The sequence below is a fragment of the Spea bombifrons genome, chromosome 2 (assembly GCF_027358695.1).
Source record: "Spea bombifrons isolate aSpeBom1 chromosome 2, aSpeBom1.2.pri, whole genome shotgun sequence".
Lineage (NCBI taxonomy): Eukaryota > Metazoa > Chordata > Amphibia > Anura > Pelobatidae > Spea > Spea bombifrons.
This window is the reverse complement of record NC_071088.1, coordinates 82092598-82117035: the sequence shown is the minus strand read 5'-3', so window position 1 is coordinate 82117035 and position 24438 is coordinate 82092598. Positions and strand designations below refer to the sequence as shown.

The 24438-nt window shown below is 38.2% G+C and overlaps 1 protein-coding gene across 1 annotated transcript in view; it reads left to right on the top strand.

Moving 5' to 3' along the window:
* Positions 1-22828, top strand: part of LOC128472949 (CAP-Gly domain-containing linker protein 2-like) — a 45176-nt gene extending 22348 nt beyond the window's left edge. The window contains exons 4-17 of the mRNA XM_053454932.1: positions 794-918; positions 3700-3913; positions 5698-5895; positions 6441-6544; positions 7195-7255; positions 12630-12734; positions 14228-15172; positions 17102-17159; positions 17508-17591; positions 18112-18268; positions 18679-18838; positions 19030-19215; positions 21849-21911; positions 22640-22828. Coding sequence (XP_053310907.1) covers positions 794-918; positions 3700-3913; positions 5698-5895; positions 6441-6544; positions 7195-7255; positions 12630-12734; positions 14228-15172; positions 17102-17159; positions 17508-17591; positions 18112-18268; positions 18679-18838; positions 19030-19215; positions 21849-21911; positions 22640-22651 — 2472 coding nt within the window. The 3' untranslated portion in view covers positions 22652-22828. The remainder of the gene's footprint in view (positions 1-793; positions 919-3699; positions 3914-5697; positions 5896-6440; positions 6545-7194; positions 7256-12629; positions 12735-14227; positions 15173-17101; positions 17160-17507; positions 17592-18111; positions 18269-18678; positions 18839-19029; positions 19216-21848; positions 21912-22639) is intronic.
* Positions 22829-24438: the final 1610 nt, after the last annotated feature.

Here is a 24438-nt window from a genome sequence, read left to right as displayed (position 1 = left end):
ATGTACAGGTCCACAAGACTGATGAAAGTTGGTAAGGGGTAAGCATGAATATGTAACTCATTACAAGGTCCACGTGATTATTTGGTTTGTTGTTGTTTGGAAAAATGCTCTGAAAGTGTTTAGAACATGCACTGTATGTGTAAATGAAAAAACAAATTGTTTAGCGCTTTGCATCATACATCATTGTTTAGTAAATCACATTTGACACAGAAAGGCACCTGGTTGGAAGTTTAAATTCACAATTTGATACCTTTTTTAAGGGTTTTTTGTGACTGACTGTAATGTGTGTTTTATACACAAGAATTGACTTTGTTGTATTCTGAAAGTTTCAGTATATATTTCCTTTGTCACGTACAATAAAATGACAAATAAAACCAACATGATTCTCTACATACTACTACACACTGCTTTTGGTAAAGTTTACTGTGTGTTATTAATAATAAACTAAATGGCTGCGTACAAGGTATTTTAATGAACATCTTAGTTTCTTAATTTAGTCACAGCATATGTAGTTAAAAATAATGGGATTCATAAATTTTAAGAACACGTTTCACTTGAATTAGCTACTTTCTATATAGTAACATAGTAACATAGTTCATAAGGTTGAAAAAAGACCAAAGTCCATCAAGTTCAACCTATATACCTATTGTGTCCCTACTGTGTTGATCCAGAGGAAGGCAAAAAATATGTGTTTTGTGTCTGATTTATCCAACTCTCTCATTATTATAATGCCAATTTTATTTAATATTCAATGGTATTAAAGCTGTTAATTTCCCTTAATCATGGCTTGCAGGTTGGTGGTACAAAGACCGGAGTGGTTCGCTACGTGGGAGAGACGGATTTTGCAAAGGGTGAATGGTGTGGAGTTGAGTTAGATGAGCCTTTGGGCAAGAACGACGGTGCAGTGGCAGGAACCAGGTATGCCGGGAACATAGTAAATCATTCTCACCAGGTTTTTCACATATCACACGTACACTTGTTTGCACAGGTATGTTGTCTGGTCAAAAACTAAACATAATATAATTTCTATTAATGCATTTATAATTGTTAAGCAAGCATACACTGCAAAATGGGTCTAGATTTTAAAAATCTACTTGCATAAATGCGTTGGCTTAATTAAGAAGAAGTACAAATCCAAGCCAGGAACATATCTAAGTAATAAGGAATGAATATACCAGGGAACAATACAGAGGAAAAGTAAATAAACATCCTTTGAATTAAAAAAAAATAGGTCAGGCTGTCTTCTCCCTTAAGCGGTTAAGTGCAACAACCGAAGTAAATACCAGGCTGTATATCAAAAGAGACTTTAATTGAGTGGTTTGGGCCAAAGCTTTCATGTTTTTTACATCAAAAATTTGACCCTGCCATCTGAATGTCGCAGCTGGAATCGAGACTCATCAGACCAGGCAACGTTCTTCCACTCTTCCATTGTCCAATTTTGGTGAGCCTGTGTGAATTGTAGCCTCAGTTTCCTGTTCTTAGCCGACAGGAATGACACCTGGTGTGGTCTTCTGCTGCTGTGGCTCATCTGCTTCAAGGTTCGACGTGTTGTGCATTCAGAGATGGTATTCTGCATACCTTGGTTGTAACGAGTGGTTATTTGAGTTACTGTTGCCTTTCTGTCATCTCGAACCTGTCTGCCCATTCTCCTCTGACCTCTGACATCAACAAGGCATTCTCGTCCACACAACTGCTGCTCACTGGATATTTTCTCTTTTCTGGACCATTCTCTGTGAACACTAGAGATGGTTGTGCTTGTAAATCCCAGTAGATCAGGAGTTTCTGAAATACCCAGACCAGCCTGTCTGGCACCAACAACCATGCCACGTTCAAAGTCACTTAAATACCCTTTCTTCCCCATTCTGAGTTATTATGGAACTATATTGATAAAGCTGCCTTTTCAGGCTGAAATTGTAGTTAGAAGTGTTTTTTGGTTACACATAAAAGAGAAATTGCCCTGATGAAGAAGAAGAAGAGGTTATTGTAGGAGGTTGCGCTGCCAGACATGATTGCACTTAGTCTGATAATGACCTGTAGTGTAGCAGAATAGAGTAGCGCAAAATGAATTTCCTAGACCCAGTTAAGGGTAATGTTCATGCTATACCATACAAAGACATTTAAGACAATTGTATGCTTTCAACTTTGTGGCACCAGTTTGGGGATGGCCTTTTCTTGTTCCAGCATGACTGTGCCCCTTTCATGGATTCACAAACTTAGTCAATTAACCCCATTGAACATCTTTGGGGTGAATTTGAACACCGATTGTGAGCCAGGACTTCTTGTCCAACATCAATGCTAAATGCTCTTTTGGTTAAATGGACACAAATTCCCACACTCCAAAACCTTTTGGACAGCCTTCTCATTGCATTTGGGAAACAGCCAATACAGACGAGATGTACTTTGAGAAAAAAATATTAAGCTGATGGTCGAGATGCGTGTTTTAAGATCAGAGAAGCCCAACACAAAGAAGTTCATGGGTAATTTTGTATTCAGTGGCGTGACATTTTCCATGCAGATGGACATTACATGGTGACAGAATAATACTATTTGCTTTAAGTGGAAAAGATTCCTTCGTGGAGAAACACTGCATATGTTGTAATGGGTGGGTATCCTAAAACAGCTTGTTTATGTCTTTTGGCAGTCTTTGATATACAGCCTGTACTCACTGGAACTTTATTTTCCGTAAACATACCGTATATATAGAGTTGCACTAAGGTACTAAATGTATTTGAAATACTTCCCACTGGCAGATCACATGCTCTATTATGAGTAGTCATCCGCTATTCTGAGTCGTCACTAGTTTTGTTAATATATAATGAAAATTCAACTAAAAGCTCAGAGGAGGATACCAGAGAACACACAACTCACTATTATATAAGAATTAAAGCATTTATGATGTTTGATCTTTTTTACTTGACTGAAGATGTCATCAGTTGTTGGCAAATATCCAAAGGGAATGAAGTGTAAACATGGAGTACACTTATGCTTACTATATATTTAACTTTAAAGATAATGGGAGCTATAGCCTTCAAATAGACATTGCTATTTCATATAGGACTCTGGGACTTGGTTAGTTTTGGTTATAGTACGCCTCTATGACAGCAGCTGTGTATAATTTGATGGAATAGTTTTGTAGCGTGCTTACTGTCTAGACAATATTTTATAGTGGATAATATGGTGAGAGTATTGCAGAGTTAATTGAAAATGCAATACTGTCAGGTTGTTACAGTCTCAGCTCAGCTTGAGATGCCGCATGCCTAATTTGTAGAGTTCCTTACAAGTTATCAGTCATCTCCTGAGGGAACCATCCTTCCAGAATCTAGGATTCTATATCCACAGACCTTATGAGCCTTCTACGTGTGGAGCGGCTCTGCTTGGCAGTATGCTCAAATGTAAAAAGCATCTTAATAAAGCCAAAGAGTATTGACTACTATTAGCTAGCATTGTATGGAACTTCGGTAGCTATTGTGGCTGTTTTCAAGGCAGCTGCATATTAGCCATTGGTATGTTGATTTTTCTAGCCCAAACTACACCATATCATAGAATTGCCAAAGTGGTGGTGGTTGAGAGGGAAAGCCATCCAAAACTTTAAAATGAAGTAACTGTAATGGTGAATGCAATGGTAGCTATAATGTTTTTCTCTGTTTCTCTCTGCAAGTGAATGTATAGCAATGATGACTTTACTTTTACATTTTCCAGGTACTTTCAATGTCCACCAAAATTTGGCCTTTTTGCTCCTATTCACAAGGTGATCCGTATTGGGTTCCCATCAACAAGTCCTGCCAAGGCCAAGAAAAGCAAGAGGATGGCAATGGGTGTGTCGGCACTGACACATAGCCCTAGCAGCTCTTCCATCAGTTCTGTAAGCTCGGTGGCATCATCAGTAGGTGGCAGACCCAGCAGAAGTGGCCTAGTAAGTAATCTGTCCTGTTCTCAAAAGTTTCTACCTACTACTTATACATGTTTATAGTACCCACAAAATATGTGGATAAGTGAGTTTCAGTTTGCACCCTGGAACCTGGAAAAATATTGCATTATAGGTTTTTCTTTTTTAATAATTGTTTTTATGTATTATCCTTGCCATTTCATTAATGGAAATTGCGAAATCCTGCTTCCAATAAATTAGGTTTAAAAGCTACCATTTATGGTCAATATACATGAGACTGGTTTCATGGAAAGTAACATCATTAACTTTGCACTGAAATACGATCATACAAAATTAATTTACATAATGCAAATATATTATTTAGCTTGCACCAAGATACAATGACGTTTTAAATGTAAGTCAGTAGGGATATTGCATTGGTTGTTGTGATAGCTATAAGAGATCATTCAATACTTTTTTAGTGAAATCATCATTTAGAATTCTCATTATCAAGATAATGTAGAAGTTAGACTCGTGCAAACGGAGTCATACACCTTTAAATTTTAACAAAATCTGGCAATTTTGTTAATTCGTACAAAATGAGAAAGGGCCCCAAAGAAACAAACGAAAACGAAGCTGAAAGCACAGAATTTTCATTTAAATTTTGTTTTTCTCTCTCACTCTCTGTTATGCTCTCGCATCATCTCTGTCACACTTTCTCTCAGTGTCTCCCTACATTCTCTGTCTCTTTTTTACAGCTCAGCTTCTTGTTCTCTGCTTCTTATCCTTCTTCGTGGTCTTCATGACTTCATTCTTCTTTCTTTCCCTTTCTATTTCTCTCGCCTCCTGGACCTCCTCTGCAGCACGGCAGAGCCTTGGCACGTACTATAGGAACAACCTCCAATCAGGGAAGAGGTTGTCCCTGTGGTGCGTGCCGAGGCTCCTCCCATGAGAGAATGAGTGAGTGTGAGTGACAACGGATTTTGTTTCCAAATAAACCCCCCCCACAAATTTCATCCGAACCAAAAGGGCAGGAAAGGGCATTTGTTGTCCGAGTGCTGGACTGCTGTAAAGCGCTCCTGATGGAGATGGCCCACCATGCAGCCAGATAAAAGGTGAACTCTGTGAGTTCAGGTTGGTAGAGATACTCCAGAGATTCCAGGCCAAAGAATGCCCTATGTGGTAAACTAGTTATTGATGGAAGAACAGAAAATCCAATTGAAGGCAGAGTTGAGCTGGCAGAGAGACTGACTTTCAATATATGAGTCATACCTCTCAAGTTTAAATTGGTACCCTACTGATTATTGGGCACTGTCCCATTTCTGCAGGCAAAAATAACCATCTCTACAGACTAGCCCAGTAAGCTGTAGAGCAGATCAAATGCCTGAGCACAGACTTAAATCACAGGTCCCATACTGCCATCTGGCATCAGGTGCAGGTAGGTTTTTTAAAGATCTACCACCCACCACATCCCTAGTCCCAGCTGTAACCCAGCTCCAAAAGAAAATGCCCCTTTTTGGGCACCTGCAATGCTGGGGTATTTAAGGTTGTAAGTAACCTAATTGCCCATCCTGTTATGTAGGCTTCAAGACATGAATCAAGCTCAGAGGGAGCATAGGTTTCTGTTATTTTTGTGATGTTTTGTGTTTATTAAACCCCTCTTAAACACTGGAAGTCCCCAGTGTTTGTGTCCCTGTGCTGGCTCACATGTCAATAGGTGACATAGGGAGCCACACTACCAAACATGTAGGTCGTAATAATAATATAATTTATTGGTAGCCAAATGTATATGACAATCATTTATTGCTGATTAATTCATTTTTGCCTGTTAGCTCACTGAAACGTCATCCCGGTATGCAAGGAAAATCTCTGGTACAACAGCTCTACAAGAGGCGCTAAAGGAAAAGCAGCAACATATCGAGCAGCTGCTGGCAGAGAGAGATCTGGAGCGAGCTGAGGTGGCAAAAGCCACAAGTCACATCTGTGAAGTTGAGAAAGAGCTCACTGTCTTGAAAACCCAACACGAGCAGGTACAGACACCATCCCTGAGCAGGAAGCTGCTTCGATCACATTTGCTTTAGTGTTAAGTTTATGTGTCTTCCTATAGAGAATGACAGCATTTTTGTTTAAGGCATATTATAGGACACATTTGTAGGTTAAAAATAATAACCAAATCATATTATCAAGTTGGTAATTCACCTCAAAGGGAGGTATAATATTGGAGAACACAGTGGAAACTAGTTATAATAAGCAATTCTGGAGCAGAGTTTTAAAAGTGATCATTTAACCAATACAACAAATTGATTATTCCTGCTGAGTGGACCGTGCTGTGGGTTGCTAAGGTTATAAGACCGCTTTTCAAACTTTGCATCAGAAATGGTCTATAAAAATAAATAACAGTAATCCTATGATTACTGGAAGGAAGTGTATAAACAACAAAATCAAACCAGTGATAAAAGTAAGAAAGTCCTTCTTATTTTTTGACAAGCTTCATTTCTAACATGCAACACCTAATATTTTATGATCCTATATGCTCCGCCATCTTTGGAAACTCTGACCTTTGTTCTTGCGACAGTATATTACAGAAGCAGAAAGTAACCTTCAAAGAGCTCGTGCCCTGGTGGAATCAACACAGAAGGAGAAAATTGAGCTGCTGAGTCAACTAGAAGAAGAGAAAAGGTAAGTGAATCACAGAAACATAATAGAATTTTGACTCATACCCGTTTTAAGACATTCTGCTGACACTGTATCCTTTTGCTTTCTCATTATAGTTGTCCATACATAGCTATTTAATATTTGATTAACAAGAAAAATTAATTGTATCAATGTGTTGTCTTATTATATTAAGTAGCAAACATGAAAGCAATATCGAATATTACTAAAAAAATATCTAAAAAATGTGTGGATTTTTATATTTGCTGGCATCCAAGTGAACATCGCACAAGTTCCTGCCAGCAGTTACAATTGCTTATCTCAGAAAAATCCATTAAAGTTACACAGAGCATGTTAAGATGCTGCATAGTCTTTATTGGTACTTGGTGCCTCCTTGTAGACTAAAAGCAGCCATATCTATAATGACCTGGTCCAGGCCTTCCGGAGGTAAGTACTATTGAAGAGTTTCCATTAGATCTTAAATATATTTGAAAGTAAAGCAAATCATGATGTGCTTTACTCATCCCAGTGGCTAAACTGATTTTCCAGTTTACTAAATGGAATGGAAAATCGTTGTGAAGAGGCTGTTTATTTAAGGCAGGCATGTGTTGTGAAGGAAGCGTATTACCAAATGTAGTCTGTGAATAACAATGTATAACAATTTATTCCCTACATAGGAGAGTGGAAGATCTCCAGTTCAGAGTGGAGGAAGAATCCATCACAAAGGGCGATCTAGAGGTATTGTTTGTAATGGCCGTAATGGTTGTTTTTTTTTTTATATGTATTAAATTGTTGATTGAGTATTTGAATTCAATGCCAAAATGAAAAAGCATACAAAGTTGGAATCTCGCCATCCATCGCTGCTTTTAATGGTTGTTTTTATCTTTAACCCCTTAACGACAATCCCCGTACATGTACGGGGTTGCCGTGCAACGGGTTAACGACAATGCCCGTACATGTACGGGCTGCCGTTAAATAGCTGCATCGCCGCGATCGCGGCGTTTTCGCCGCGATCGGCGGCTTTGCAGCATCCACGGAAGCCTCACAAGTGAGGCTGACCGTGGATTCGGGGAGGGCAGCCCTTGGCAGCCCTCCCCGGAAGAAAAATGGCCGCCGCCGCACCGATCATGAAAGATCGCGGCGGCGCCCGGCTAAAACAGCTTAGGAAGCGATCTGAATCGCTTCCTAAGCATAAATGGTGTTACTGACATGCCTCGATATCGAGGCATGTCAGTAACACTACCCCCCTACCCCGATCACCTTGTGATTGCTCCGAGGAGCAACCACAAGTGCCATCCTGTAAATGACGTTGCCGTCATTCACAGGATGGCATCAACAATAGAAATGAGTTCATAGAGGGTCTATCCAGACCCTCTTGTGAACTCTCGAGCTCCTCCTGCAGGTTGAATGCAGGTACTGCATCCAACCATGCAAGGTCAATGGAGCCCAGCTCACTAATGAGTGATTAGTAAAAAAAAAAAAAAAAAAAAAAATTAAAAAAAAATTAAAAAAAAAAATTTTAAAAAATGTTTAAAAAAAATAAAAATAATATGGTAACATATAAAAATCCCCACTGTCACCAAAAAAAAAAAAAAAAATTAATAAGCAAGTCCTAAAATTCTTTATCTTTACAAAAATTCCAGCATGGAAAGAGTTAAAAATATTGGCATTACAAATGCCCATAGGGTGTCTCGTATTAAAAAATGCATGAGTGGATGGGATAAATTGAATTGGCCGGGTTCAAAGGTGTCCCAAAAATGGGACATGGGGGCAGTAGGATCAGATGTCTAAATGGCCAAAAAATACACACCTCACAAAGGCGGCCTTTTACCTCCCAAATAACCCAACAAACCCATGCATGTGGGGTATCACTGCGCTCAGGAGATGTTACTGAAAACATATTGGGGTGTTGTTTGACAGGAGCGATAAATTTATACCTGAAGTACAACGTGTGTGAAAAAAATACAAAAAAATTTACTATCATAAAGTTTCACAAAGGCTGGTGGTAAAATTAGTGCATGGAAAGGGTTAAATTACCAGCATGTGAAATACCTTGTGGTGTCTAGTTTTTAAAAATATATGACTTGATGTGGTAAATTGCATTGGCCGGCTTCAAAGATACCCGAAATGGCACATGGGGGGAAGAATTACCAGATTTGGAAAAAAAGGTTTTGAAATAGCAAAACGCTACCTGTACTTATTGCCCCATAACGTGCAGAAAAAAGCAAAAAAACATAAAAACATTGGGTATTTCTAAACTCAGGACAAATAGTAGAATCTATTTAGCAGGTTTTTTCATTCGTTTTTGCAGATGAGTAAAAGTTTTTTGTTTAAAAAGTGAGAAAAAGTAATTTTTTAACAAAAAATCCCCATATTTTATCATTTTTTTTTATAGTAAATTAGATGATATGATAAAATGAATGGTATCTAAAGAAAGCCCTGTTTGTCCTGAAAAAAACAATATATAATATGTGTGGGAGCACGAAATGAGAAAGAAGAAAATCACAGCTAAACAGGAACACCGAAAAATGTTAAAATAGCCATTGTCCCACAATATACTACGACTAATAACCCCTATTGTCCTTAAGGGGTTAAAGAGAAAAAATACTGCGGTGGTGTTTTCCATAAAAAGTGTCCAGAGGGTTTAAGAAAATGGTTCTCTCAAAACACCTTATATTGCCTGAAAACCAGCCATAGTCACTGTACGCATCACATTATAGTAAATGTCTCTTGGTGAGATCCAGCAATAAAATCAGGATATTGGTTGAGTATATGGACATATGTCATATGGTTCATGGGGTAGCAATTATCTCTGACATCTGATAATTATCTCAGCTGTGACCTGATTGATAAGCAAGATAACTGCTCCCTGAAAACATGTTTTTGGAGAAGCTGTTTATTTTCCAATGCCTGAAATCATTTAGTGGTATATATATATATATATATATATATATATATATATATTCCCTTCAGAGGCCTGGTAGGCAGATAGTTTAAGGTTTCTGCATAGTATATATTAGACATGTGCATTCGTATTTGGGTGAACATGAAAACGAACACGAAGGGTGTGTTTTCATTGATCAGCCCGAATACCAAACATCCGAACATGGCGGCGGCAAAACATATACGAAGACACACAACATAAAGAATCTTCGGGTTCGTCTTCGTCTACTAATCTCCCTGGTCCCTTCCCTATTTAGTTTACCTTATATACGCAGCATCGCTCTTTAACAGGAGCGGAAATCTGTAGGTTCGGCGTCAGGAGTTAAAGGGCGGTGCAAGCGACTCTATTGGTCCCCAGCAGGGGCCTCCTCTGGCATCAACTAATTGGTTGATGCTAGAGGAGGCCCCTGCCGGCAACCAATAAAGTCGTTCTTATGGCCCTTTAACTCCTGACGGCGAACCTAGGGATTTCCACTCCCGTTAACCCCTGCGATGCTGTGTAGATAACGGGAGCAGAGATCCGTGGGTTCAACGCCAGGAGTTAAAGATCTTTAACTCTTGGAGAGGAGAGACAGGCCAAGTTCCCCGTCAGGAGTTAAAGGGCCGTGCAAGCACCTGCACTCCATTGGTTGATGCCAGAGGAGGCCCCTGCAGGCGACCAATAGAGTCGCTCGCTCAGCCCTTTAACTCCTGATGGTGGAACTTGGCCTGAGGAGACCATGGTCTCCCCGCTCCAAGATTTAAAGGTCCGTATGAGCGACTATAGTGGTCTCCCCTGGCCAAGTTGCGGCACCAGGATTTTAAAAGTCTGTATGAACAACTCTATTGGTCGCCAGCAGGGGGCTCGTTTGCCATGAAGCAATGGAGTGCAGGTGCACTTCATTGGTTGATGGCAGAGGAGGGCCCTGCCGGCGACCAATAGAGTTGCTCGTACAGACCTTTAAAATCTTGGTGCCAAAGCTACTGCATAGTGCGTACTGCGTTAACCCCGTATTAACCCATTCTACAAAAAACGAAGAAGAAAAAGAATGTACACAAATATTCACCCGAACCGAACACAGGAACAGGTAGAATACAACGTTTTTTTTCCCCACGAAGACGAACACGAAGAGTTGGCCAGCGCCCAAGTCCGGACTACATGATTATATTTCCGACTCACCCGGCTGGTGTTTTTGTTGCCTCTTCAAAATTAAGATGCCACTTTTCAAAACATGCAACTATTTATTATATTTTTATTCTGTTATTCGAAACTGCATGCACTTATAATGCTCATTAACGTTAGAGACTTTAAGTTAACAGTAGCAGCTTTTGTTGAGAAATAAAATTCATAAAAAGAGTGTTTTCCTGATTAATATTCATTTTATTGAGGGCTCCAGCCTGTTATATAAAAACAAGTCTCATAATATGCTGGTCCTTTATGAATAAGATTTAGCAATCACATCTCTTAGAGGTTCAGATCAATAGCTTGGAGATTCTGAGAATCTGCTGAGGTTTCATCATCAACTAGGCACAGAGGATTTTACCAACTTTAGAGGTAGCTTGTATATATAAAATACATTTAAAACAGTTCACTGTTTGAACTATGTATTATGAAGGGGCAGCTCTGAGGAATTAGCCAGGGATGGCCCTTAATAATCTATTGTAAATTCGGGGAGTTTACCCAAAGCGGATATATTAGTGTTCTCATGTTCAGGGATGGGAGTGCTGAAAGGTGGATATAAGGAATATCAGGAAAACTATTTGCAGAATAGGTCTTGGAATGTGATCCAATTTCTAAAGCTTTATATGATTTATTATGAATCTTATGAGCTGTTTTATTTAGTGAATTCCCCAGACCACACTTGCCTTAATACATAATGACAGCTGTAGACATGATCGGGCCCTAGGCTTCTATAGCCAGGCTTTGTAAAGACTCCTATGATTTTTTATGTCAGTAAAGTTACTCTTTTAACCCTTTGATTGCACAGAGTTAAAATATAATATACATACTCTGAGCCATATCCAAATGCAGAATTCATGGTAGACAAATGAATGCTTTCTAATAATGAATTTAGTTTGTGACAGAGGCTTTATGCTTCAAAGATGTTTAAAATGAAATAGTAGTAGGATATTGGGAGTTGCAGGTCATATTGTGTTATTCTTATGCTATTGTACTAATGCAATCCAACTAGAGGCCCCCTGGCCCTATGAAACTGATTATGGTCTGTCATTGACCCTCAGCCTGCCTGGAAACTTCATAGGTGACATTATAATTAAAATACTAGCGTACGTGCCCCTCATAGAATGATGTGAATGTTTTTTTTTCTCCTCTATCATTCTGTCCACTCTCTTATCTTTCTCTTGCCTTCTCTTTCTTTCATCTCTCTCTCTCTCTCTCTCTCTCTCTCTCTCTATCTTGTCTCTGTGTCCCTTCATCTTTCTTCCTTTTCTCTCTCTCTCTCTTCCCCTCCCTTTCTCTGCTGCACTTTCTTTTTTCATTCTTCTCTCTTCCACTCTTTCTTTCTTTTATCTCAGTTCTATGTTTTTTGACTCCCCCCCACACAACACTATTTGGTAAACTCTTTGATTTGCGCACCCAACACTATCTGGAAGCCCTCTAACCATACACAACACTATCCAGCAGCTCTCTCCCATACAAAGTCATCTGGCAGCCCCCACAACATCAGACAGCCCACCTCCTTCCTGCAAAAAAACATCCTGCAGACACTCTCCTCCCTGCACACAAACACCCTGTGACAGCCTACCTCCTCCCTCCACACTATACTATGCACACCCTCTCCGTTTGGCATACAACACAATCCGGCAGCCCCATCCTTCATGCACAAAACATGATTCGTCAGCCCCTCCTTCCACACAAAAGTTCCAACAGTGACAATATTATATGTATAGAGATTTGTTTGATAAAGTTCCCACTGGAACACAAACTAAACAACACACTTGGGTAATACAATCTTGCAAAAAGGTTTATTACATCCAGCCAAAACAATTGATGGTATTTTAACAAGATGCTTCACTAGCCTCAACAATGTTTTTGAAAAAATCCCAGATTCTGTTGGCTTGCGGCACCACATTCCTTCCTGTGGTATTTGTACACTGTATTCTAGATGTTGGATGATGTTGCATCTGTTCTTTTTTTGCTGTCTCTCTGTTTCTTATTCCGTGCGTGCAGACACAGACGCAGTTGGAGCATGCCCGAATTCGGGAGCTCGAGCAGAATCTACTGTTTGAGAAGGCAAAAACTGCAAAGCTTCTCAAAGAATTAGAGGACAAGAGGGTAAAATGAGTCAAGTGACCCCACCTGCAGTACCATACGCTTGCCAGCTTTTTTTATGTTCCCAACAATGGACCCAACAATTTATGGTTTTATGTTGCTTCAGTCCATTTTTGGCTTTTACAGTTTTTTTTCGCATTCATATTTATTGCTTCCTAGAAGAGTTATAATTTTACTAGCATTTCCAGGCTTAAAGCAGTAGTACTCATAACTTATTATTTTATTAATAACAAATTACTTGTACTTAATATGCCAAAAAACGTGTTCAAAAAAAGTTAGAAAAATATCTAGATATTTAAACATGTAACTATACAAGATAGTACATTGTAATCGGCTTAACCAATAGAAGACATGTTGGTTGTTCTTGTAATTAAAGAAACATCCTTTCTCATTTAGGTTCCTTGGTCCTTGACTCTGTATACAAAAAATGTATAAATTTTCATTACCTTCTGTCCAAATTGCTATTTGATATATTACTTGTTATGTCCTGTTTACTCATTGTACAGGGCTGTGGAATACGATGGTGCTATGCAAATCAAGAAATAATATTTTACAGACGTAATTTATTTTTCAGTTTGAGGCAATAATGATATTTCCAGTAAGGCTATCTTTCAATATTTAGTGATACAATAACATGACAGGTCAACTTTGTAAATTATACTTTTGGCTTAACATTAAATATGTAAATTTTAAGAAGCCTCAATCCATAAACAGAAAGTAGTGCTCAATATTGAAAACTAGATAATAAACCTCAAAGAACCGTAGGCAGAACCTCACAGAACCTCCTCCCTTTCGCTCTCTCTGTGGTAAAGCATAGTGACATAAGGACCATCCACCCACAACCAAGCAACTCCCACATGGTGCTTCTCACCATAGGCTGAGCTCTTCTGTTTAAAAACTATGCAATGACTGTGTTACTCACGTAGTTACCCAAGTCTGTCTTATTATAGTGATTAAAGTATGCATTTAATTTCTATTAATTGATTGTTAAGTGTAGATTAGTTCTAATCATTACATAGTTTCGTATCAGCATAAATAATTTGCCATGTTTGAAAACGTGCAGTTATCTTAAATTGCAAATACATTTTCATGCACTTCATTTTTAATTTGCTAACAACTTACATCCATATTGCAAGCCTCCTTTATTTTACACCAGGATTTATGAACCTCAGAATATTTCAACTGTAGTGCTGCAGACAGCAGTTGGCAGATGTTAAGATTTCTTAGTGCGCTGTTCCAAAAAAAAGAATAGTATAGATTTCTAAACACAAGGTTAAATGTTCATTGCAATAATGAGCACCTTGATGAGAAGCTAGTGGATTAAAAGTAATATCATAATTTTTAAATTAGATACACTGTACCTTGGTGTAAAATAAGTAATTAAACATTTACATTGTCGTGGTTTTCACTATTGTTCTTGAAACTTAGCTGTAGAAACATTAACAAAGGTAATCTATATATAGTCTAATTCTCCATATTTACTCCCGTTTCTGTAGCTTACAACTGTAGCAGAGCAGTCCAGAATCCAACAGTTGGAGGAGGAACTGAGCCTTCGTCGCAATGAAATTGAGGACCTCCAACACTGCTTGTTGAACTCAAGCCAGACAGATATACCCGAGCATAGTCTTGAACTGCAGACAGAGGCATTGCGTCTCCGGGATCAGCTCTTATCTGCCAGCAAGGAGCACCAAAAGGAAAGCAGTCAACAAAAGGACACGTATGAGAAAAATATGAAAAAATACCAACAAGAAATTGAAAAGCTAAATGGGCTGAATGAGAAACATGTCCAGGAGATTGCAGATTTAAGGAAGAAACTAGAGCTAGCCACAAGGGAGAATATGGGTATGATGGACAGCTGGAAATCCAAACTGGACAGCATTGTTTCTGATCACCAGAAATCTTTACATGACTTGAAAGGGTCCCTGGTTACAAGCCCTGACACTCAATACAAAGAGGTAGTAGATCTTAAAGCCAACATGGAGAGTCTTAAAATGGAACATCAGCTGGAACTTGAGAACTTAAAAGCCAAGAACGAGATTGAAATAGCAGTTCATATTAAGGAGAAAGAGATCCTTAAATCCAAGATACAAGAAATTAAGGACGAAATAGAAGAAGGCAATAACAACTGGAAAACACAATTGGAATCAAAAACCAATCAACATCTTAAAGAACTTCAAGACATTAAGGACAAATACAGAGCAACAGAACAGCGAGTATGTGAACTGGAAAAGATAAACATCGAATACAACGACCAGACGCAAGCCATAGCCTTCATGAAAGAACAGATCTCCATAGCTGAAAAGAAAATTGTGGATTATGATTCCCTCCAGAAAGCAGACCTTCGAAACAAACAAGAAATCCAAAGATTGCAGGATAACATATTGCTTCTGGAAAACAAACTACAGTCCATGGAGCAGCTTCTCTCTTCACAAAATGCAAACGTATGATCTGTTATTAGTAATCTACCTTTTTGTCTAGATATCATAACCGAAAATCCATCTGTAGTGGCACGGTATAAATGGAAGAAGCACATCAGAATCTGGTTATTCAAGGAACATACATGCTTAACTCCTTCATATTTGATATCTGATTAATTGTAGCTACCATATTTTTATATGAAGCTGCTTTATTCTGGGCACATACCCTAGAAGGACAGTGATTTGACAGTGCTCCTAAAACATGACATGTAGTCGTTTTTAACTGTGTGGTTAGACCATTGGGACAGGCATAACTTATTTCCCCTCTTCATAGCTTTATGAAAAAATTACAAAAACCCAGCTACTGTTCTTATTTCTTCATTTTGTAAAATGGTCCGTTGCCCATTTTTTCCACTGAGTGTCTCTTGTAGAAAATTATGGGGTAATTGCAGTCAACCCACAAGGTCTTCAAGGCATGCTTCGGTAGACTTGTATTCTTTTATAAATCCTCGGTTTTGTCAAATGCCCTGTTGACCTTAAAAAATATCCTGGATGGCTTCTGAATTTTGCAGCAGTTATAGAATAGTTTTATTTTAATAAATGCAAAAAACTGCCCTAAAGTTTCTTTTTCTTAAACTTATAGTTTACAGTTTAGCTATACACCGATCAGCCATAACATTATGACTACCTGCCTAATATCTTGCAAGTCCCCGTTTTGCTGCCAAAACAGCCCTGACCCGTCGAGGCATGGATTCTCCTAGACCTCTGAAGGTGTGCTGTGGTATCTGGCACCAAGGCGTTAGCAGCAGATCCTTTAAGTCCTGTAAGTTGTGAGATGGGGCCTCCATGGATGCATTCTGGTGCCATGTGTTCTCCAGGTATGCAACTTGCACCCAGCCATCCGTGTGAAGTAAAAGAAAACGTGATTCATCAGACCAGACCACCTTCTTCCATGTATCCGTGATCCAGTTCTTATGTTTACTTGCCCATTGTAGCCACTTTCGGCAGTGGACAGGGGCCAGCATGGGCACCCTGACTTGTCTGCGGCTTTGCAGCCCCATACACAACAAACTGCGATGCACTGTGCGTTCTGAGACCTTTCTATCAGAACCAGCATTAACTTTTTCAGCAACCTGAGCTACAGTAGCTCGTCTGTTTGATTTGACCACACGGGACAGCCTTCGCCCCCATGTGCTGTCGCCGGTCCACTGCTTTTCCTTCCTTGGAGTACTTCGATAGGTACTGACCACTGTAGACTGGGAGCACCCCACATAAGCTGCAGTTTTGGAGATGCTCTGACCCAGTCATCTAGCCATCACAATTTGGCCCTCAGATCCTTATGCTTGCCCATTATTCCTGCTTTCAACTTTGAGAATGAAATATATCCCACCAGCTGACAGGTGCCATGATAACCAGATTATCAGTGTTATTCACCATAACTGTCAGTGGTCATAATGTTATGGCTGATAGGTGTATATTAAAAACCAACCCTGTCGGTACGATATTGAAGTGGCCAACCGGTTTTCAGGATTATTAGTCCCTATTAATTTACTTCTACCTCTTTGTAATTTTACTGTTCCTCTTTGGGGAGGGCTGATTTGGTAGCACAAATAACAGGGCAGCAAAGCTGGTCCTGGTACCTTTTGTGGCAGATCAAATATTTCCTGAGATCAAATGGTCCCTAACTTGTAAGATGGTCCTGTATCATTATGTTAAGTAAAAAAAAAACTGTCATAAATGCTTTTTATTAATCAATTTAAAAAGAGTTATTCATAAAACTACTTAATGCTTTTCTTTAGTATAGACCATTATATTTCATGACATTTTAAGGCATGTGACTGCTGATTATAATGATATTATTTTACGTATTTGCACTAAATCCATTGATAAGGAATAAGTAATAAGTGATCCACATCTCATATGTTCCCCTTTTTTGTTTCGTATTTCTTTCAGGTGATAGAAACCAATGATATTTCTGAAGAAAAGATAAAAATGAAAAATGCATTGGAAGGTATTCATTCTCTTTACATATATTTCCCTTGTTACAGAAAAAAATATTTTATCAATCAGCTTAAAGGAAAATTGTACTGGAAAATAAGAGTGGTTGAATTACATTAGAATTTGTAGTGTTTTCTGATGTGTGCTGTTATCAGGGCCGGTCTGGGCAGGGTCAAATGTTTTAATCGGCAGTTAAGTGTTTCTTTAGGCAGTCCAATGTCCCCGCATTTCTCCAGGATCAGCATTATCCGTAGCACTCTGCATTGTCTTATGTAACAGAAGTGTATAAATAATTCTTAATGTGTCCTTGGCAATGAAGAAAAGAAATTCGACTACTCATATTATGTTATTTTGCATACAGATCTGCAAGTTAAGCTCAGTAAGCGAGACAAAGAGGTGTCATCTATGTCTTCCCACATTGAAGCACTAAGGGCTCAAATAACTGGTAATTATATGATTTAAATATTTCATAATTTTTTAGCTTTTTTTATGACCTATTCTTTCTTTATACATCTTCTACATCCTACTACCTTATTCAGTCTATTATGCGTTACTTGTCTTTCTTTTCCTTGCCTGTCCTCACTTTATGCTTCTTGCTCCTTCTTTTTCAGCAACTCAGTTTTACTTAATGAATCTGTTTTACGTTGTGTCCATTCACTTAATTCTCTTGCTTCCTTGTCACTGTACCAATGCTTCTTCAGAACTTTCAGCCATTTTGCATTTTGTTCTTTTTCATTCCCCATATCCATCTCCACTGACCTCTGTCCTTTATCTTTTTTTCCTTTATTCTCATTTTCCTCGTTTTTAATTATCGATCTCCCCCTTCCACTGATGTTTCCCAATTTCTTCATATCACTTTCAGGATGTTCTCTATGAGTAGGAGTAGCACTGAGCGAGCTAAACTATATGCTTATAATTCAAGAATTTAATTGAATGACATTCATGTTGTTTGTTGTGATCCACAGCTCTTGAAAACAGATGCAAATCAGGAGACAAAAAGGTGGATTCTTTAGTTAAGGACAATAAAAAACTAGAAGCTGAGCTAGAAGCCTTCTCTAGAAAATCCCATGACACATCAGGGCAGTTTGTCTTAATCAGCCAGGATTTACTCAAGAAGGAGAGGTGAGTAAAGCCTGTATGCTCAAATGATTTGTAACATACTTAGGCACCTTGTCTGTAGGCAGCATGGTTAACATAATGTATAATGTATATTCTACATATAATGTATATTATATAATACCCTTTTTTTTATAAACTCGGTTCTGGTTCATGAAAGCTAATTTTAAGAATAAAATGGGACGTTCAAAAATATACTTAAGTTTATTGTTATGTTTGGCCAGATTACTCATTCTTACAATTAAAGAAGTGTTCATTTAAAATGTATAGAATTATTATAATTACAAGTTCTGCAGTTATTTGAGTTGAGTTTTATATCAGTTATTTTCATAAATAGCCCTTGATTTAATAGACTGATTTCTTGATTTGGCCACATTTGCCTTTGTTTTTGTGCTGATCATGTTGGGGTATTTCAGGAATTTAAATGAATTGAGAGCTCTTCTGTTGGAAGCCAATAGACGCTCACCAGGACCAGAAAAAGACTTAAGCCGAGAGGTTCATAAGGCAGACTGGAGATCAAAAGAACAGAAACTAAAAGAAGAGATCAAAATATTAAGAGAAAAGCTTATGATTTTGGTGAGTGTGTTGCATGCCCAGGCCATACAAGCACTGACATAAATACATCGATTGTATGCCCACCGTTGTTGTATATTGTATAATGATTTAAGTTTCAGCTGCAAAATATTTTTATTGTAGATGTTTTTATTTCTGACTCAAAAAGCATGTGGATTTTTTACAGTTTACATATCATTCCTTCCATTCTTCAGGACAAAGAAAAGTCTGTATCAGATCAGAGGCGTTACTCGTTAATAGATCCTTCGACTGAGTCAGAAGTCCTGCGGTTACAGCATCGTTTGGTAAGCACTGAAGATGCCCTCCGTGTTGCGCTGGATCAGGGCCATCAAATGGAGAAACTAATGGAGGCCATGAGAAACAACACAGAGAAATCTCAGGTAAATTCCTTACTCAAATACAATATTCATATTTTAGAACAGAACATCAAAACATGCATTGTAGTCATTTCCTCTTTAAATTACACAAGCACATTACTTTTATAAAAGTAACATTGTGAAGTTGTGTTTAATGTTTTTCATATGGCTAGTTAAAGCAAGCTTCATATTTGTTTGCTATTTTGAGTACTAAATCATTAGAGAGTTATGATATAGGCATGATAATCTGCCATTAAACATTGGAAACAACTTTGGCTTCTCGCGCAGAAGTTAAAATTATTATGATGATGTCAACACTCATATTGGCCAGGTTACTCAGGAACGGATTGAGGAACGCTTTACTCCAGCCCGCACATGCTAGAGAAGGTCTATTTAATATCCTCTATATCAGATTGCAGTGAACTCTTGTCAGGCTGGTGGTCCTGGGAAAGCAGACTGTAACTTGTAAAATGCAAGCTGGATTCTCAGTTTATAGGAATGGTGTGAAGAGAAAAAAATAACTAAGTATAGTGTCCCTTAAAGCTGTTACAATTTATATTTACCGTATTTGCTCGATTATAAGACGAGGTTTTTTTCAGAGCAAATGCTCTGAAAAATACCCCTCGTCTTCTAATCGGGGTCGTCTTCTAATCAGACCTCAAATAGAGGTCTGATTAGGAGACTAAGATCCAGATCCCCCGCACCGCTGCAGGGGACCTGGATCCTCCTGTCTCACCCCCCCCATCATACACACACTTACCGGTGCTTCCTGCTGTATTGCCGGGGCAGCGGGTTGACGTCTACGCGATCCGTGTAGACAACGTCCGCTGCAGCCGGAAGGAGGTGTGGCTAGCAGCGGGGGTTGTCTGCGTCCGTCGCGTAGACCTTCCCCGACTGTCAGAGATCAGAGTTCCCGGCACCGGTGCGGGGAACTCTGATCTCTGACAGCCGGGGAAAGTATACGCGACGGACGCATACAAACCCCCGCTGCCAACTCCACCTCCTTCCGGCTGCAGCGCAAGGCGACGTCAACCCGCTGCCCCGGCTGGAAGCACCGGTAAGAGAGGGCTGAGAGGGGAGAGAGGGGGAAGGGGGGGGGAGAGAGAGTGTGTGTGTTAGTTAAATGGGGGCATAGGGCATTTCTGGAGTGGCGTTAAGGGGGCATTTAATAGAGCACTCTGCCTCCTGAAATGCCTTATACCTCCCTATATGCCACTCTGCCCCATAATATGCCTTTTAACCCCCTAAATGCCAGAGTGGCATATAGGGGTATAAGGCATTTCTGGAGGCAGAGTGCTCTATGCAATGCCTTTTAACTCCCTTAATGCCACTCTGCCTCCTGGAATGCCTTATACCTCCCTATATGCCACTCTGCCCCATAATATGCATTTTAACCCCCTAAATGCCAGAATGGGATATAGGGGTATAAGGCATTTCTGGAGGCAGAGTGGCACATAGGGGGTCAAAAGGCATACCTTGGGGCACAGTGGCATATAGAGGGTTAAAAGACATATCATGGGCCACAGTGCCATATTGGAGTGGCAAGCCTGGGGGCAGATGTGCGTAACTGGGGGACAGGTTGGAAAATACAAGAAATAAAAACAAAAAAAATATTTTTCTCAATCATAGCTTTTATTAAAAAAATAGTTTACATGAATTAACATTTACTGGTAAAACTTTTTTCCTTTGGGGTCGTCTTATATTCAGGCTTTTTCTTTTTTTCCTAAGTTAATATTCAGATTTTGGGGGGTCGTCTTACAATCAGGGTCGTCTTATAATCGAGCAAATACGGTAGTTTCATTTTCAGTGTATTTATGTTCTTTTTCAACTTTTGTATAGGATATTTTATCATAAATAACTGATGCTTAATGTCTTTTCTGTGCACAATGTGCGCTTGGCATTAATACAAACAGTGATCCGCAGCTGTGATAGATTTGCTTGATGCGGCTAATATTACCATTATCTGAGGAATTTTTTCATCGTGACTTTCAGTTTAGAATTGTTTGAACAATACACCTTAATGGATTTTGTGGCTTAGCAAATGAAAATTGCATCGTTTATCTCCTTTCCCACTTAGCTAACCATACTTCTTTTTCATCAGTGATCTTGGTAGCATATATTGTAGTTTGGGGTAGCCGTATTAGTCCAGTGTATACGAATGCAAAAAACAGAATGTTGCAGAATCTTGTAATACCTTTTTTTATTGGACTAACAGTATTAAAATAATAGACGAGCTTTCGGGAGTCCTCCCTTTATCAAGTCAAAAGCATTTCTCTTTTTTTTTCTCATTTTTCTCTGAGAAATGCTTTTGACTTGATAAAGGGAGGACTCCCGAAAGCTCGTCTATTATTTTAATACTGTTAGTCCAATAAAAAAGGTATTACAAGATTCTGCAACATTCTGTTTTTTGCATTAGCATATATTGGAAATACAAAAACAAAGTAGTCATTGTTTGGTTACATAGCATATGGGGCATTGTTAGTGGGACTTTGTGGTGCAGTTTCCACTTTTTGTGTTTTTGTTGTTTCTGTAAGTCAAATTGTTGTTTTATATACTACTTGTTATGTCCTGTCTACCCATTGTACAGTGCTACCGAATATGACGGCACTATAAAAAGGAGAAAAAAATATATTTTTTATTACCTCTTTTTTTGGCAGGTAACTGGAAACTCTGAATCGGCCAATGGGATCCATCAGCAGGAAAAATCATATACACAGGAGGTGAGAACTAAAGTTACCTTTCACTATGCATATTTATTTTATTTGGTTATTTAGAATAAATAAATCTAAAAATAAAAAGGTTTTAGTAATTGCAGAAGATCTATTATAATCTGGTTTTAGAGGTTAGGTTAGGAAAAGTGTACTAATCTTTTTCAAGATGACTGTGAAAAATAAGCACACATCTTTTGTAACATCAGTTGAGACTTAACTTATTTGTCTTGAAGTTTGCAATACATAAAAGACTTATAAAATGTGACATTAGATAAGATCCATTTGGCCCATCTAGTCTGCCCATTTTTCCTGATGTAAAGACTCAGACCTTAATCGGTCCTTAGTCTTTTTTTTAGATTCAGGATAGCGTTATGCCTGCCCCCTTCACTTTATTAGACTTTACTACTTCTGCTAGGAAACGGTTCTATATATTTACCACCTCCCACCATAATTCCATTTACTTATGTATCATAGGCTGATACAAATACAAGGTTGTTATCATATTTATTTCTCCACATGAAAGGAGGTAATTAATACATTTCAATCTTGTCCATTTTGAGTCATTAATCACATTTGATAACATTACTGGTTTGAAAATATACAGTATTTGGTAAAATGAACCAGGTTTGGTTATTTTATATATAATAATATATATATGAGCCACTTCTATTAGCCTGCAAACATCAAAGCAATATGCAAAATGACTAAACTTGTAATCCCTGTTTTCTTAATTGCAGGAAAATCCTTGACACCAACAAAAAAATTTACATTGTAAACCAATGAACTTTTGGCAAATATAGACAGAAAATCTACGTTGTAGCTGCCTATCAGAAAGAATTTATAGAGTATTTTGGCTGGAAAGACAGGACAGTGTTGCTTATGTAATGTTAGATATTGGACAATCATGGAGTGTACGTCTCACAACACAAAACTGAAATGAGACATCATAAAAAGGATTGTGCAAGAGGCGATCGTTTTCTCATATTCTAGAATGATTCCTGGGTTACTCTTTGTTACGCTAGACCAAGTAACATGAACCATGCATTGTATAAACTGGACATGACCTTGATTCAGACATCTTCAGATAACCATTCCCCACTTACTCTAACATTACACTACCTGTTGAGAAGATCTAAACTATTCTGGAAACCTGGAAGAAACACCAACCAAGTCTCCTCTTTCCTCAGTTTAACCAATAAAGTGCTTGTTCAGGAAGAATGTAGTAAACAACAACAAAAAAAGAAAAATACAACATTCAGACCCCCTTAACTAATAGCAGGGGGATGCCTTCTCTTTGGTTGACTATGTATTAAGTGATCTTACTTCACCGAAACATCAAATGTTTTTTAGTAGTGTATTATACTATAAAGGCTATACTTTATCATGGAAAAAATACGTTCTGTAAGTGGATTCCTAGTCTTTAATGACAGCAGTGGCACCTACTTTTTATTATTTGGTTGTAAATTACTTATTTTCTTGCTATTATGTTCATTCTTCAATCTATAAACGACCACTTTTTAGTACTTTCTGTCACGTTACATTAGAAAAGTGTATTCTAAATGTAATAATCACATATGGTCAGCTAACTCTGATGCCTGATTTCTCATTGTGTTCTAACATATTTCTTTGTATCCACTGTAAATTTCCAAATAATTCCTGGACAATTTTGTTGCCCGTTCATTTCTACTTCTTTTCTCATTCTTAAGGATTCTTAAGAAATTCTTTTTTATGTTAAATAAGGAGCTTGTGGCTAAGGATATTTAATAAGATGTAAACTATAGGTTTTGAAACATCAAAATATAAATCTGACCGTATATTGTTGTTTTTAGTGTACGAGATTATTTATCATATTTATCATAAATCATGTTCTAGATTTGTTTTGTGTGTTTCAACCCTGAACTGGATTCCTTCAAAAGGTGAGAAACATTGAATAAAATCAGTTATTTAAAAAGCATTATTTTAATCAAAAAGGAAAAAAGAACTCCGTTACTGGAGGAAGCAGCATATATAAAGCTACAACTCATTTTTTTGTTAAGGTTGATAGATGCATGAAAAAAAAACTACGGGCATGGAAAAAATGTGGAATAGAAGAACAAGCTGGTTCTCTCACAGTATAAATGATACCTACAATAATATCTTTCTATAGTAATTAATCTGATTCAGTATGGCCCTAAATATAGCAGTAGTCCCTATATCCCCCTAAGCTCCTAGCAGCAACTTCCCTTGTTTGCTATTAAAGAGCTCTATGTTAAGAGCGCTAAACCTAGACGGAGCTTCTATTAACCAGAAGAAAGGTGCTGTGAACGTCTGTAAAAGAACCTGGCACTGAAAAGTTTTGTGTTACTTGCCCTTACTTATAATGCTGTACATTTTGTTCAGATGTTACAATGACCCAAATTTAAGGCATGTTAAGAGTTTTTTTTTTTAAAGATATGCACTATAAAAACTATGGGCAAATTGGTATTTCCACATTGCTAACCTTTCTAGGTCACATCTTTAATAATGCAAACTGCTTGCATGCCCGTGAGTAGGGTAT